Source organism: Phalaenopsis equestris, unplaced genomic scaffold (genome assembly GCF_001263595.1).
Source record: "Phalaenopsis equestris unplaced genomic scaffold, ASM126359v1 Scaffold000608, whole genome shotgun sequence".
Taxonomy (NCBI): Eukaryota; Viridiplantae; Streptophyta; class Magnoliopsida; order Asparagales; family Orchidaceae; genus Phalaenopsis; species Phalaenopsis equestris.
In genome coordinates this window covers 239,840-256,418 of record NW_018165048.1, presented here as the reverse complement: position 1 = coordinate 256,418, position 16,579 = coordinate 239,840, and the positions used below count along the sequence as shown (strand labels likewise).

At 34.2% G+C, this 16,579-nt stretch overlaps 1 protein-coding gene across 4 annotated transcripts in view; it reads left to right on the top strand.

Annotated features, from left to right (window-relative positions):
- LOC110029857 (protein DGS1, mitochondrial) overlaps window positions 1-4,150 on the top strand; it is a 142,380-nt gene extending 138,230 nt beyond the window's left edge. Inside the window, exon 14 of one of the 4 annotated variants that reach the window (XR_002294585.1) lies at window positions 3,787-3,872. Coding sequence is in view for 2 of the 4 variants with exons in the window: in XM_020732325.1 (XP_020587984.1) it covers window positions 3,787-3,907 (121 nt within the window). In the remaining 2 variants the exon portion in view is untranslated. Of the gene's footprint in view, window positions 1-3,786 lie in introns of all 4 variants that reach the window. The other 3 variants (XM_020732325.1, XM_020732326.1, XM_020732327.1) reach the window with 3 other exon arrangements.
- Window positions 4,151-16,579: the final 12,429 nt, after the last annotated feature.

The window sequence follows — 16,579 nt, the reverse complement described above, 5'->3', positions numbered from 1 at the left end:
GGGGGGGGGGATTTTTCAGCGATACATATGGTCGCACATCCTTCAAGAGCAAGGGATTGGATCTTCGTATAAAGGAACTGGTATTACAGTGGTCTGTGTGGTTTTTCTTTCGCAAAAAATGATTGAGGATTTCACGGTAGACTTGAGAAACCTCAACAGGCACCCCTTTCCCCATAGATCATTGAGGATGAGATACTATAAATGTCGGATTTCGTGACTTCAAGAAGGTGCATCTGAAGGTGTATTATATCTACAAATTTGTGATCGAAGAATTCCTGTTTGAGGCCTTGTTCGAGGTTGGACTCTCCTTCCCGAGCGTTCTTAATAATGTTGAAGAAACCCGAGAAGAGGTGCCCCTAGCCGGCCCCTGTGGCACCCCCAAAGAGGCTTCATTCGAGTTGCAATTACGTGATACTAATCTCAAAAGTTGCGCAATAGGAGCAAAAAAGTGAGTAATTCTTTGCCCAATCCTTTGAAGATTCACATTCTATAGAACATGTTGGCTCATTCGTGCACTGGGTTTTAGAAGGTTGAGAACTTCGTGAGCTTCTTTCTTTTATTTATCTTTCGTTATCGCGCATATTTTTCATTTGCATGACGTAGAACTGTCTATTCTTATTTTTTCAATTGGATAAAATGATGAAGCTTCTGACGACAAAGTTGGCCAAATTTGTGATCTTATTTTTTCAATTGGATAAATGACGTAGAACTTCGACTTTGTGAAATCAAGCTTCTCAAACACAAGTACAAAAGCTGATACAATTCCAGAGCTGAGGAAGCTGCAGCCTTGGAATCTTAGCTAACTGAGTGCAAGGCAGAGTTTTCCATAATGGCCACTTTTTTCTTCCTACAGCATCGGATCTAGAGAGTGCTTGAGTGAAGTTGGTGATGGCATGAGTCAGTCTCAGCTAGAGTAATAAGAGTGTGAAGGCTCTACGGTCAAAGGTGTTAGCCCTAGAGGAGGAGGTCTAGAAGATGAGGTCTGAGAAGGAAACTGAAGTTAGTGGAGTTGAGATGAGAGCTGTGGAGGGCTTCTTAAACTCATTTATGTTTTATGACTATCTTTCGGGATTGCATTCATGAGGCTTATTACCATGTGCTTAATGTCGAGGTGAAAAAGCAGTAGAAATAGTTCATCGAGGAAGGATTGATTTAGGGTTTCCTGAAGGAGACTCACGCAGTACGGTGTCAAATAGATGTAGACATAGGACTTATGTCATGAACCGACGTGGGGCTTGAAATTAACTTGGTTGGGAACAAAGGGTTTGACAGTGGAATTAAGTTTTTTTGTTTCTAAATCTATTAGTAACAATTTAATATAAAAATATTTAACTGAAAGAGCTACTAATGAAAATATTTTAATTAACAAATAATTGTTACCTTTCTGATTGTTGACCTCGTCACAACCAGTCCTAGAGCTTGGCATTAATCAAGACAGGTACAGACAATCAGATTGTGAGAATTACTCCTCTTTAATAAATAGTTATAGAAAATGAATGATTCCATCAAAGCCAAACATGCACATGCAAGCAATGAAAATAATAAATCTCGTTCTTATTTTATTTTCATGTCATTCAATAACCTGAATTATAAATTTCAATGACATGCAAATATCAGTGATATACACCCAATATGATCAAATGTACTTAAAGACCCAGTAAAATCTATTTAAGCAAGTCATAGACTGATATTTTTTCGATGCATCTCTTTAGAGAAGGTCTACATTATCAAAGTCGCGAGCTTGGAGAGGGCATCAACTTGGGTGTTCTGCTTCCGAAGTATGTGGATAATCTGATACTTTTCGATCAGAGCGAGAAGGGTTTTCATCAGATCGAGATACTGTATTAGCAGCGAGTTTTGGTTGCCGAATTCTCCCTCTAATTGGGATGAGACTAGTTGGAGTTAGTGTGGATGACCAAGTTTCACTCTCTACAGTCGATGGCGAGCTTCAATCCGACTTTAAAGGCTTTATACTTAGCGATATTATTGGTCATTGGAAAATTTAAGCGGAGTCATTGCTCCAAGACGTTCAGCTTCGTGGAGATAGTAATATTCTAGCACTGGCTCTAGAGCTTTTTAGATGCTCCATCAACCTACAAAGTACACTGAGGCGATATAGTGGGAGAAAGAGGTTGTTTTCCAGAAGGAGGTGCGGTGCATTTGACCCCAAAGTCGATTAGTACTTATGACTTTTGGCCAGGATAGCTATCGGATGTCAAACTCTCAATTCACCGACTATTTGATTAACCTTCCAAGTACTTTTGAACTTTACAAAATGGTCTCTTTCATGCTAAGAATACCAGGGCTAACATAGTCGTGTGCGTCAACGGGTAGCAACTCTTTGTATCGGAGAGAATCTTGTTGACAGAGTAAATGGGCCGTTGGATTAAAATTCTCCCTTACAAGGACAGTGCTTATTGCATTAGGTGAAATAGCTCTTTCCCTAGATAGGTTTCGAAAGGAGGGGCAGGAGACCAAGTACATCTTGAGTTGCTCGAAAGCGTCGTGGCATTTATCTGTCCACTTGAAACAGGTATTCCGAGCGCCTCTATATCTTGAAGAAAAGCAGGTGCTTATCTACAAAACGAGCCAAGAAGCAAGATGGGGTGACTATGTGACTGTTCAAGCGCTGCTCTTCCTTAATCTTTTTCGGAGGCACCATATCTCTTCGTATTTTGATCTTCTAAGAGTGATCTCTAAGGACAGATAGAGAAGAACTTTGAAGTGAGCACAAGGTTTGCAGCGCAAACAGTGGCTATAACACAGAGCCTTATCCAAAAGACAATAGCTGGATGTATTTGGTTGATGATTAAACCAACGAAAGGATAGAACAATATTTGGAAGCTCTGTAAGGCTACTAGCATTGTAGTACAGAAGTTAAAAATCAATTGTTAGAAATGGAGCACGTGCCTTCAGCTCTCTCCTCAACCTCCCTGATGCAATTAAAATAACTCAGAAGTAGCCGCAAAACTGCAAGAAATTTGATCTAAATCATTAATAAAAGTCTATAATTTTATTCGTTTATTTGCATCATTCTCGGCATAAATGCTTGAATGAAAGGCATGAGCAGTGAAAGAGACCTTAACAGACTCTTAGTTGATCTAAATACGACCATTTAAATAAGCTTGGAAGTTGTTGTACTTGCTCTCGTTGCTAGAAATTTGAGAACTTTTTGGTAAGACGGGATCCGAAGAGAGAAGGCACTAAATATCAATCTTGAGTTCGTTACCAGATTTCTAAGAGACCAACAGCTTAAATTCCAATAATACATAGAATTAGTAAGATTGATTCCTTTTAGAAGTATCCGTGGAATGCAGAATTTGATTCCACCAGTTGAGGAGAATAGTTTGGTCATTACAAAGAAAATGTTCTGAAATAAGAATTTTAGCATGGTCAACAAAATTCTGTGAGAATTTTAGGGGATTTGGAAGATTTATTTGTGGACGAATTATAGGGAGAAGCACGACTGTTTTAAATAGAAGATGGGGATTTTACAGAGATAGCACTTCAAACATCATTCTTTACATATTTCACACCCAAAAGTCTTTTCCCACTTTACTTGTTGTATAAGTTGAAAACATATGTCAACCTTAACTCAGATTCAAACTACTCGTTTTCAATAATGAAAGATGAATGCAAAAAGCCATTCTTCCCAAATATGTAAAACATGTGGATGCTAAGTAGGCAATCTTTTTTTAAAGCAAGCAATTTTGGTAAATCTGTGAGCTGAAGGAAAATTTAGCTTCATGACCATTGCTTTTTCTTTTTTTTTTTTTTTGGGTACAGGCTCAGGCTGGATATTGTTAAGCTGACGAAGACGGAAATGAAGATTGATCACAAACTTGCTGTTATTTCACGCATGGGGAGGATGTATGATTGTCTTCTTCCATACACAAGACAGCGTTAATTGGTACTTTCATATTTTGTCCTAGTTTTCTAAAGACAATGATGTTATGAAATAATCCTTCTGTTTTTGTAGTCCGCCCCCTCTGAAATTTAAAATTATTATCATCTTCGTCTGCTATTTTAACTGCTCCTTAATCTTCATGTGAAGGCATTGCTGGACAGATTTTGAGGATTATTATTAGCTTTTTTGGTTGGCTTCTTACTCTGAATTTATTTCAAAAGTGCAGATCACGTCTCGTTGCTTTTTGGGGCTTTGGGATATATGTCAAAAGGTATAGACTGTATTGCAATTTGATCGTTTCCACTTTTCTGGACACAAAATATATATATATATATATATATATATATATATATGGATTAAGAATTTGTATTGATTTTTACCCAAATCTGTTTTAGCAAAGAGTGTGGATAAGGATAATTTACTAAATAGTCTCTAATATACATGTACTGTTATATGCACCGAGTAATCATATAGTACCTCAACGGATTTAACAATGAGTAATTTTTATAGTGGATTGAATTGATGCTATATGTTCATTACAATTCCGTCGAGTCTCGCTAATAATAATAATAAAATGAAATCACCTAAATATGACACATGAGAGTGGGAATGTCAAAACAGCTCGTTTGCGAACAAGTCGTGTTCGTCTTCTTAAGAAGCTTGTGTTTGATTCGTACGTTAAGGGGCTAAACATGAATAATTTTAATGAGCTAAATGTGAATAAAGAATTATTGGTTCGTGTTCAGCTTATTTTAGCTTGGTATAATTATATATATATAATTGATGAGTGGTAATTTTAAAAAGTTTAATTGATTGTGAGATTTTAAATATTTATAATCAATTAAAATTATTAATTAAAAAATAAAATAAAAATAAAAATAAATTAAATTATATTTAAATGATGTTTTTATATAAATAATAAAATTTAAATATTACTCTAACCATTAATATCTTATGTTTGCGTGATTAGGATTGTCAAAACGATTCTTTGTTCGCGAATAACTTGTGTTCAGCTCGCCAAACAAACAAATTAAATATAAATTTTTCTTTTTTGTTTGGGATATAAATGAGTGGTACATAATGGTATTTTTTAATTAGCTCGCGTTCGACACATTTACAGCTCTATCTGAGAGGTAGGTGTCATTACACTTTCCTCTATTTCTCACGCTACTCATGAAAGACACTCTTCATTATGTGTAACAGTCTCGTGATTTTCAAACTTCCTTTTCTTAGTTAAGATATCTTTCATAAAATTAAAATAACTCAGCATTTGCTTCAGAGCTTTAGTAAAAGGATTGTTGATTGTAAGCTTTTTAAATATTTTCAGAAACGTCGAACATTGTTGATCCAATTTCTGTCGTTCAAGTCTCTGAGGAAATGGAGGTGGTGGTTTCTCTTAATTGATTATAGTCGGAGATAGATTTTTCCATATCCTTAGGAATATTTTCTTTGTATTTTTCAGTTTCCTCTATCTCTTCAACTTTAGTCTCTTTTTGAATTCTAGCATTTAATTCCCTCTCACTCCTGAGTTGGACACTTTAAATTGCTCTTTATTAGTCTCTTTAGGGTTTATCTCAGTATTCCTAGGAAGAGTTTCCTAAGACCTATTGTTAAGGGAGTTAGCAATTTGTCTCAGCTGATTCTCAGTATATCTAATTGTAGCACTCTGACTTTGCAATAGATTCCCCATCTGTAACACCACTTCTTTTATAGACAATTTTTTTTTCCTTAAATTGTTGGTTATTGTTAAAGCCAGAAGGATGCAAAGGTCTATAGCTAATACTATCCTGGTTGTTCCAGTTTCCTACAGTGTTAGCTTGATTGTTTCCCTAGTGTTGGTTTCAATCCCCATAGTTATTATTCCAGTTAAAGTCAGGGTGGTTCTTCCAACCTGGGTTATAATATTTAGAATATGGGTTATTGGATTTATGATTAATTACATTTAAAGTCTTATATGAAGTTGATTGAGAATCAATCGTTTGTCCCAACGAGTTTTTCTCACTCAAATGAGGTGTTTGAGGTAGATTTATTCTGAATTGGTCTTTCTTCCTAGATATTACGGCAACTTGTGAAGCCAAAATAGATATTACACCAATATCACGTGCACTAGCTACTTTCTTAGGATATACCCTTTTAGAGGGCCATTGAAAGTTGTTCGTAGCTATTTCTTTGATTAAAGAATATGCTTCATCAAATGATTTTGACATTAATGAACTACCAGCAATAACATCAATGATAGATCTAATGGATCTTACTAACCCATTATAAAATGTTTGAATAATCAACAAGTTTAGTAAAGCGTGATGGGAATAGTTTCTAAGGACTTTTTTAAATTGTTCCCAAGCATCGTATATTGACTCATCTTCATACTGTGTAAATGAGGTAATATTATTTCTAGGCTTAACAATTGTTAAAGGTGAAAGTTCTTAGCTTGAAATTTCTAAGCTAATTCTCACCAAGTTCTGATTGATTCAGGTGTTAAAGAATTTAACCACATCTAAAGAAAATAGAAAAAGTCTAAGTCTAACTGCATTATTTGAGACATCGTCGTAAATAAATGTACCACACAATTCTTGAAAACTAGCTAGACGTAAATTTGGATCCTCAGATGGAGTTTCCCCAAACTGGTTGTTCTGTGCCATTTGGATTATAGTGGATTTCAGCTCAAATGAGTTAGCCGCTAAAGCAGGGGTTTGTATACTAAGGTGACTTTCATCTGTTGTAGGGTTTGCATAATCCTTTAAAAGTCTGTGTACATGATGATGTTCATTTTTAACAGTTTGATTATCTAAGTTGTTATGTGATGTGTTTGTCATTTCTTCTAAATTGTGAAGTTCCTTTTATTTTCAATTTTTTTTAAATAGTTCGATCTAACTTAGAATCGTAACATACTAACCTTCAAATCCTGAACTAGGCATACAAAAAAAAAGTTCAAAAAACAAAATTAATAAAACACTAAAAAATAATTTAAAAGAAGTCTACAATTCAACTAAAATTTCTAAGTCAATTGTTATGTCGCTTCCTCGGCAAAAACATCAAAAACTTGATCCGAACACAATATGTGCGTGCTTAGTGTGTAATTACTTCAATTTCAAACTCAGACAAAGGCGTCGAGAACTTAACTCCCACTGCCCGTATTTGCTTGCACCCTTAATTCTAGACTGAGTGATATTTAACAAACAATTCTCATTTTTCTCCACAATTCAGTTTTACACACCAGGGATATTATGCAAGTGCACATATCATTTTGAGTAATATAGGATTTTCTTTTAGTCCCTAAGTATCAATGCCATGGGAAAGAAAAACTCTTTTTATCGACTTAGTAAAACTCTACTTAAACTGCAGGTAACTTATCTAGGAATTGAGGTTGAAATTGTATGTGTATAAAGAAGTAACTAATACCTACAAATTCTATTTCTAAACTTAAAAAAATGCTAAAGGTTTATAAACTAGTTTTATGTAGAAGAGTTCAAATTGTATGAAAATCCTTCTCCTTGCAATGAGATTATAATCAGTGCAGGAATCTAATGTTTATAAATTTAAATGTAGTTTTATGACAAATAGAAACATACATCTTATTTACCCTCTTCTGAGTGTATAAAAAACATTGGCTAACCTAGATTTAAGTTCTTAAATTTTTTGTTATGTTGGGTAGATTCTAGCCTTTTAACCTATAGTACCCACGTAAGCCCTCAATTGGGGCTAACCTAGTCTTAAGTTTCAATCCCTATATCAAATTGGTGAAGGTTCTAGCCTATCACCCTAGAATCACCAATTTAGACCCGTCAAATCTTATCTCCCTATTTATTTGTACTCACCCTAATATTACTTTTTCTTCATCTTAAAGGTTAGTGTGGTAGTTACAAATTGAGAAAAAATATAGCCCTCCTGGGTCATTACATTTTCACAATATTTTTTAATGAATTGGTCATTTTGCATAAGTAATGAATCATGAAGTAATATAACATCACAATATTAAAATTAAAAACAATTCTAAACAATTCTAACCCTACACATGATTATTTCTCAGCACAAGGAGAAAAAAAGAAAATTACTCAAATTTCATGGGAAACAAACAACAACACATGAATTGATATATAAAATCAAGTTTACACAATAAAGTTTAAAAGAACTTAAACAAAAATACAAATCACTTATCTCAAATTCCTCCCCAAGCAAATCTTCTGAAGTTCCTTTTAAGAATTCTTTCTCTCTCTTCTCTCAATCACCACTAGCAACAAAGCCTCTCTCCCCTACACTAACCTCTCTAACCACCCTTTTGCCTCCTTTTACTTGAAGAAACACCCTCTTATAATAACCCTTGAAATTCCCAAGAGTCGCTTCAAATGCCCCTTCAAAATTCGTCAAAATACATTGTACCTTAAAAATTTGATTCTGGCACTTAGGCACTAGTCTGAACGCTTAGGCACCAGTCTTCTAGAAGCTTGAATTAACTACCTGGTGCCTAGGCGCTAGTTCTTAGCGTCATGGTGTCGAGCTCTCTGTTTCTATATACAGGGTATGACGCTTAAGTACCAGAGCTAATGCCTCGACACCAGTATACTTTGTGGTCCTTTGCTCTATTTGACCCCGTTTTGCTTCGTTTTCATATGACCTAGGGTTTAGTTTAATTTGAGCTTGGGTTTAGGTTAGTTTTAACCCCATTAAGCCCTAACCAGAAGGAACTCGCAATTGGACTCAACCTAATTGAAATTAAGTTTGAATCTTAGACTTGACTTAGCTCATTTTAGTTAAACTTAACCTAGACCTAAGTGTTGGGTCTGCCCACCTTAGACCCAACTAAACTCTGAGTGTTGGGTTTACCCACATTAAAACTAGTTAAACCCTATGTGTTGGGTCTACCCACCAAAGACCCAAAAAAACGCTAAATATTGGGCCTAACCCATATTAGACCCAACCTATACCTTAAACCTAGGTTTAACTTAACTTGAACATAACCCTAAATGTTGGGTCTTACCCATATTAGACCTAACTTAAACCTTAAACTTAGGTTCAACCTAACTTGAACCTTACTGTAAATGTTGAGTCTAACTTATATTAGACCCAACCTAAACCCTAAACCTAGTTTCAATCTAACTTAAACCTAACCCTAAATGTTGGCTCTAATTTATGTTAGACCCAACCAAAATCCATATCCTTAAGTTCAACAAAAATTGAACCTAGCCCTAGGTTCAACCCAAATTGAACCTAACATGAACATTAGGTCCAACAAACATTGGGTCTAATACTACCTAAGCCAAAACCTTATCCAAATTTAAAGAGGAAGGTTTGGGGAGGGCTTTTAGTTCATTAGCTTGATGTTGAGGTGGATAATTGGTCAGAAGTGACGTGGCTTCACCATCCATGCATGGTCCAAGAGAATATAGGGTGAAAGCCATGTGCCCCTCCCCTCATCTTGACTTAGACTAGATAAAAATTGTAGGCTTTATAAGATTTTAATATGTTATTCATATCATGCTAGGTTTTAATGGGTCATGAATGACTCAATAAGAATGGGCCATGAGTGAATTTACGCTTGGGCTTCATGGGTTGATTTATAAATTTTTATTTAGAGTTTGGCATGGAGTAGGCTCGTCATGAAATTCCTTCTAATTAATTAAAAAAAATAAAAGGAATGTATGGAAATTAACCTTTTGATGGTTGAGTTGATCACATGGATATAGGTAGGGGTGTAAACGAACCGAACACGAACGAACAAAGCTTGTGTTCGTGTTCGGTTCGTTTAAAATTTAGTTTGTTTGAAATAAGCTCATGTTCGTTTCTTAACGAACGAGCCGAACACGAACCGAACACGAGCTGTTCGCGAACGACGAGCCAATTTGACATCTCTAATATTAATATATAAAAATAATATTATATATTAATTATATAACTTATATTATATAAATATACAATATCTATATTAGTATATTACTACTATAGTATATTAATATATTATTATTATTATTATTTTATTATATATTATAATTTATAAAATTTAATGTTTTAAAATATAATAAATTATATATATATAATTATTTTATATTATTTTATATTTCAAACAATAACGATTCGAACACGAACGAACGCATCACTGTTCGTGTTTGGTTCGTTTAACTAACCGAACGAAAAAAATTTGTTCGCGTTTGTCTCGTTTACTTATCGAACGAATCGAACACGAACTCATTGACGAACCGAACACGAACTGTTCGCGAACAACGAGCTTTTTTGACAGCCCTAGATATAGGGTTGACCCTATGGTCCATGGGTTGATCATATGGTGAAAAGGTGCAATGGGGAGGGGTTGGATGGTCAATTGGTCAATTTTTATCCAAATTAGGGTTAAGACTAATTATTTTGACCACTCTAAAGTACCAATAAGTTTTGGGTTCAAAAGGGCACATTAGGGTTTTGGTCTAATTTTTAGGATTTGATGGGGTTAGAGAGACCCTTGATGAGGCTAGGGATCAAATTGAGTAGATCTCTTCCCCACTATGAATTTGGTATTCATGTTGGCCTCTAGGGCTTATGGGTAGGTTCTTAGGGGTTTTATGTTGGATTAGGTGACCCAGGGCATATCTTGCTCATGAAGGTCAATTTAGGGTCCTCACTTAGTCAAAACCCTCCCAACCACAAAGTTAGGGGTTCTGCTTACCTTAATGAAGTATAAATAGTTAAAGCCCCGATTTAAGGTCATGGGTAAAGTGTGGGGTGAATCATCACAAAAGAGAGTTCAAAAGTGGTCTTTACCTACCTTTTTATTCTTTAAAGGCAAGGGAATAAAGGAATTAGAATCAAATTTTGAGGCCTTACCCTTTCGTTGACACTTCACTTCTTCAGCCATCTCTGGCTCCTCTTTTGAACTCTCTTCTGAACTACCCATCTCAGTTGGGTGAGCCGGTGCTGTTGGGGAAAGTGAACATTTGAGGTTCGGTTCAATGAGGACGATTGAGCAATCTGGTTTCTTCTTTTGGTTGGCTCGGACTATCTGGTTTCTTCTTTTTTTTTTTTTCACCATCTGAAGGGTCATTCTTTGCATTCGAAATGTTGAAGACCCTCAACATTGCCTCTTGATTCACTGGTTTCTTGTCACTCAAAATCTTCATCCTCTATTAAAATTGACTGAAAGGCGAGTACTTCAGAAATTTCTTTTTTATGATAATCACTTTCAAAGAAGTAAGAGAATTAGAAAACTAAATATGTACATAAAAATTCTAACTACATGAATCTCGAGGAAAATTAACAGATCACATAAAGAAGATACTAATGGATCTCATCATCACAGCCGAAAGATAGAGTCATCAAGCTTCATTTCATTTGGTCAGATCATGGCTGACCGAAGGAAAGTACATCCGAGCTATGAAAAGTTGTACACCTGAACCAGGGAACAGTTATACGAATCTGACTCTCTCAACCAATTATGGTTCACTTGCAAAAAAATATCAACGGTCGCCCCACAAAACTTCATTTCAATCCTCTATGAAGACCTCTTACTCAAAGGAAAGCTGCCATCAGATTACAGTAATGCACTCTCTAACGGATGGAATGAATAAACCCTTCATAAGGATAAGGAGGTCTCCATGAAGGGTTCCCTCGGAAAAGTCGTTCGAAGTCCTTTTGACCGACTGAAGGACTTTCAGCCACCAAACGATGATCAGCTGAACAAGTTGTACAGTTATGAATATGAAAGGTGTCATTATCGGTTATGAATACGAAATGGTGCCAACAATGGTTACTAAGGTCAAATGTTCCTAGAGTCAATTACAAATATGTAAGAGTGCAATGATTTATTACTCATTTGTGATGTTCCTATTTAATCAGTGAGAAACATGTGATTTACTAGTTTTCCCCTATAACCTATAAATAGGGGTCATGTTCTCAAAAAAGATTACTGAATCTATTCTAAGAAAACTTGAGCTATCGTGCACTCTACTCTCTCTATTTTCTTTTTTCTTCATTCCTCTCATCCATCCAACGCTCTGTCTCTTGAGTGTGACACAAAGGACGTTTTGGGATTCAATAAGAGAAAGTATGTTTTTTTGTTGTTAAAATATAAATGTAATTCTAACCACTAATTTTTACTCTCAATATAATAAATTTATGGCTATACCTATGCTATTACCCAATGGATTCAAAGTTTAATGAGACAAATGAGCATTGGAGTCAAACCAAGTGACAATATAGTGTAACAATTTCAAATGTTTAATCTTGGCACATGGCATTCTAGAAAGGAATGCACGTGAGTGATTAAGGCCCCCAATCACGTATCAACAACATCCAAGAAATGAAATCATTATCTAACAATCATGATTTATCTTAATGCAATTTGATTGTCCCATCCTCAATTATAAAGGGAAGGAAAGTGATACAACTCAGCATAGTGCACCCACATTTAAGAAAATAGAGGGGCATTTACATACCTGCCACCCACTTCTTATGTATTTACATATCAAAAATCTAAACTTTACTTTCTATATTTCTACCACACAAATCTTTCATATCACATAAAAATTACCGTCGTCTTATCTCTTAAAAAATGAAATACACCTTTTTATGCATATGCAAGATGACATGTACCTAAAAACTGAACTTTAGGTGTTAGATATGTAAATACATAGGAATTGAGAAAAACAAACATTTCATATTACAATAATGTGTCTTATTATGTATATGATGCTATTCAATTAGCAAACGCCTATTTCTTAGCTTTCTAGACCTTATTGCCTAAGTGTAGAAAGATATTCTGACATATAAAATTGTCCTCTATGCTTCCAACTTTCAGCACTAGGTCTTGATCTAAAGGTGTATGGCTTTGTGGAAATGGAAATACATTAATAAATAAATAATACATTCATGAAATCTATAAATAATTGGGATAATTATTGATATTTAATACGTGTGATATCTATCCAAACTGAATATTATGAGGTCAGTTTGGATTCTCTACAATCTCTTATTTTATCATGGGTTTGCTTGGTGGGGGACAAGAAGTCCCTTCTAATTGATTTATGTTGAATGCTTCATATGATAGTGGCTTAGGCATAGGTGATATTTAATTATCATAATTGCTGCACTTAGCATCTTTTGAAATAATTCTGAATTAAGTTATTTGGATCTCAAGTAAAGGAGATCCTTCATACAGGCTAAATAAGAGTTATTTTTTATATCAACAATATATTATATGATCATGGAGCTATTTTTATTGAAAGATTTATCAACAGAATTTTTTTTTTAATTTCTTAGTAGTTAAATTAATTGATAATAAGAAAGGAATTGTTAGGTAAGTGACATAATGATTGCTCAAAGCTACCTTAAAGTCTATTATGAATTATACTATTCTCTTGCAAACAAGGAAAAAAAATTAAACAAATGAAGTCGAGCACTATTGTTGTCGTCAACCACTACCAACCATCTTCGACCGTTGTCCACCGTCGATCACCACCAAAAACTATCGGCCACCACCAACCGAAACTCGCCAGTCGACGCTGTAATTTGAAAAACCTAATAACTCTTTCTCATAAGCGGGATAAGAGTTCTCTGTAATCATTAACTTATAGTGAATTTTTATACTTAAAAATTTTTTGTGTCATTACTGGTTATTTTCTTTTACTCGAATGTGTGTTGAATTCTCATGCAACACTAAGACAATAATCCAATACTCTACCGCCGTGAATTTTCTAAAACGCATCACTAATATAACAAAATATTTACACATAAATTTACAAAATAGTGCTCTAAAGCTTTTCTTATTCCATATTAACTTTTATCAGTTCAATATACTCGCTAAAATATATAAAAATTATACAACACAAAATATCTGATGAAAAATTAATTTTCTATGTCAATACTTCCAGTATATCTAATATATATTTTGTATTATATACAAGGTAGGTAGTGTAAAATTTATAAATCTCATTAGATCTCAATTTGTTTGAAAATTTATTAAATAAAAAATCCAAACTTTATGATACCAGCCTCTATCTAGATGAACAAAATCAACTCTAAACCCTTCAAAACTAGTTTCTCTCTCTAAACTCACGAGTAAGAAGAGGACACAAGAAAAATGGAATCCTAAAAATGAGCAAGTAGCATATATATATATATCACTAAAAGAAAACTACTAATTAGCGTCAAAATTTACATCGGACATATTTTTGAAGATGATTGGATATTTGTTCGAAAAAGAATTTGCATCAAATTTGGGTCTTATTACTGTTCAGTGGAGCTAAATATGGGAAAACAAAAGTTGCAAAAAAAAAAATTTTCGTGTTTAGCATTTGTTTAGCGTCGAAATACTGCCACTAAACTAGACACAAATGCCCTTAAAAGGCTTCCCCTCCCGACCGAGAATCGTTTCGCCCGAAATCACTCTGTCTTATAGGGGGCGGCGAAACCGGCGACTCCCACGTGAATATAACAAAAGCTAGCGACTTCGAGTGACTTCGGCAACATTTCCTCCGGCCAAATCACGGCTCTCGGAAGCTATATATATATATATATATATATTCTCGAGCCTACCCTCTTGAAATTTGGGATTTTTAAGTTTATGTTTTATGTATACTTCATGTTTAGTGTTAGATTTGTAACACATATATTTGATGTTGTTATTATGTGATTTTTTTCCTTTACATTTGAAATTTAGGTGTTAGATATATATGCATAAGATGGGATATATGTAAAATTTTAAGTTTAGGTGAAGGATGGCATATATGTAAAAGTTAAAAGTTTAGGTGTTATATGGCATATATGTAAAAGTTGAAGTTTAGGTGTTGGATATTTAATTAGATAACAATTGATTGGTTTGTATTTAAATCTTTCTTAATTAAATTAGAATGACACTTTCTATTTTAATTAGGATTTTGTGTTTTGATAGGCTCCCTCATAAAAATTTGTAAGATCGAAATATAGCCTTGTTAATATATATATATATAATATATATATATATATAGTTCAATAATTATGTTTTGCTATGTCTATGCTAAATATGAATTTTTTTTGTCAATATTTTTTTATGTGTGCACTATGATGGAGAAGTTCTTTTTAATTGGTGCCTTGACCATGTCAAAATCGGAAATATTGAAAAATAATTTGATTTACTATAGGTGTTTTCAAGCTTATGCATCATAGGAGGAATGCCTTATTATGCTATTTGAAATAAGTTTGTGTCAAGCCAATACACACACATATACACACTTATATATTAGATGTTATTGATACGACTTTTGTTAAAAAAAAAAGTTGAGGTAAACCCAAAAAGACAAAAGCACATTGTATAGAAAATGATCGCAACCTGTTATAATTAAATAAAAAATATGATACTCAATAGGACGTAACGAAAAAAAAAAAAGATTCATCTAGCCGACCCCACTAAATTTGTATGTATGTAATACATGAGATTAATATTGTATACATGATGAATTTCTAATTATACTGATATGTACAACTACATCTATGCTACATATGGATATCCAAAATGTGAGATTATGGATGTATAATAGATTATATCATTAAAAAAAAAGACTAACTCATGAGTTTCTGGCTAGTTTTTAGAAGTTCGTGCATGTGGTATCACAACTGTCTGTTTACCTTTCAGAAGGTAGGTTCTTATGTTCCTGTGCGAACCATAAGAATGAAGCGTACTTGATGCCTAATGAAGTAAAGTTTGATCTATACCATAGGGAATCTAAACATGATTATTGGTATTGAACTTCACATGATGAATTTGAACCAGATGTTCAATACGGTCATGTTGAAGCCTCATCAAGTTATGCCCTTGCAACTGCTAAGGATTCTGACATGTATAAGAAATGATTGATGATGCCAGCATGACTCATTTTGTTGGGAGTGTGTCTGATAATGATCAAGAACCAGATAGTGAAACACAATAATTCTATGAATTATTAAATGTTGCACAATAAACTTTGTGAGAAGGGTACACTTGGCATATAGAGTTATTGGTCACCCTAAGAATGTTGCGTATCGCATATAATTTTAACAAGCTAAGGTAATGTGTCAATCAGGTAGCAACATTCTTAAGGTAAACAAACTCTATAGATAATTTAGTTCCAGAAGATTTGTATAGAACAAAAAGATATTGTAGATGTTAGGGTTACAATCTAAAAATATAGATTGCTATGGTAATAACTACATGTTATATTACAAGGAAGACACTATAGATGAAATACATATTTTGCAGTGTTGATAGGTTAAAAGCAAGGGAGAGAAATAGTAAGGAAATAAAAAAAAAAAGATATTCCTTACAAATGTCTATTTTACTTTTCTCTCATTCTACGACTAGAGCGATTGTTTGCTTCCATGTGCACAACTCCTCATGGTGTTGTACTGGATCTGTTGGTGCTAATTGAATGGCTCATCCTTCGGGTGATGAAGCCAGGAAACACTTTGATCGTTGTTATCCCGACTTACAGAAGAACCAAGTAATTTTAGACTAACTTATGCGTAGATGAGTTCACACCTTACAATCACGCTGCAACACCCTATTCATTTTGACCAGTTATTATCAAGTCATATAATTTGCTCCCTGGTATGTGTATGACTGTGCTGCTCTTAGTTCTAACGTTGATCATATCAGGTCGACTTAGCCTAAAGGGTAAAATTGATGTGTATTGACAACTTCTTATAGATAAGTTATAGGTATTGTGGGAAAAAGGC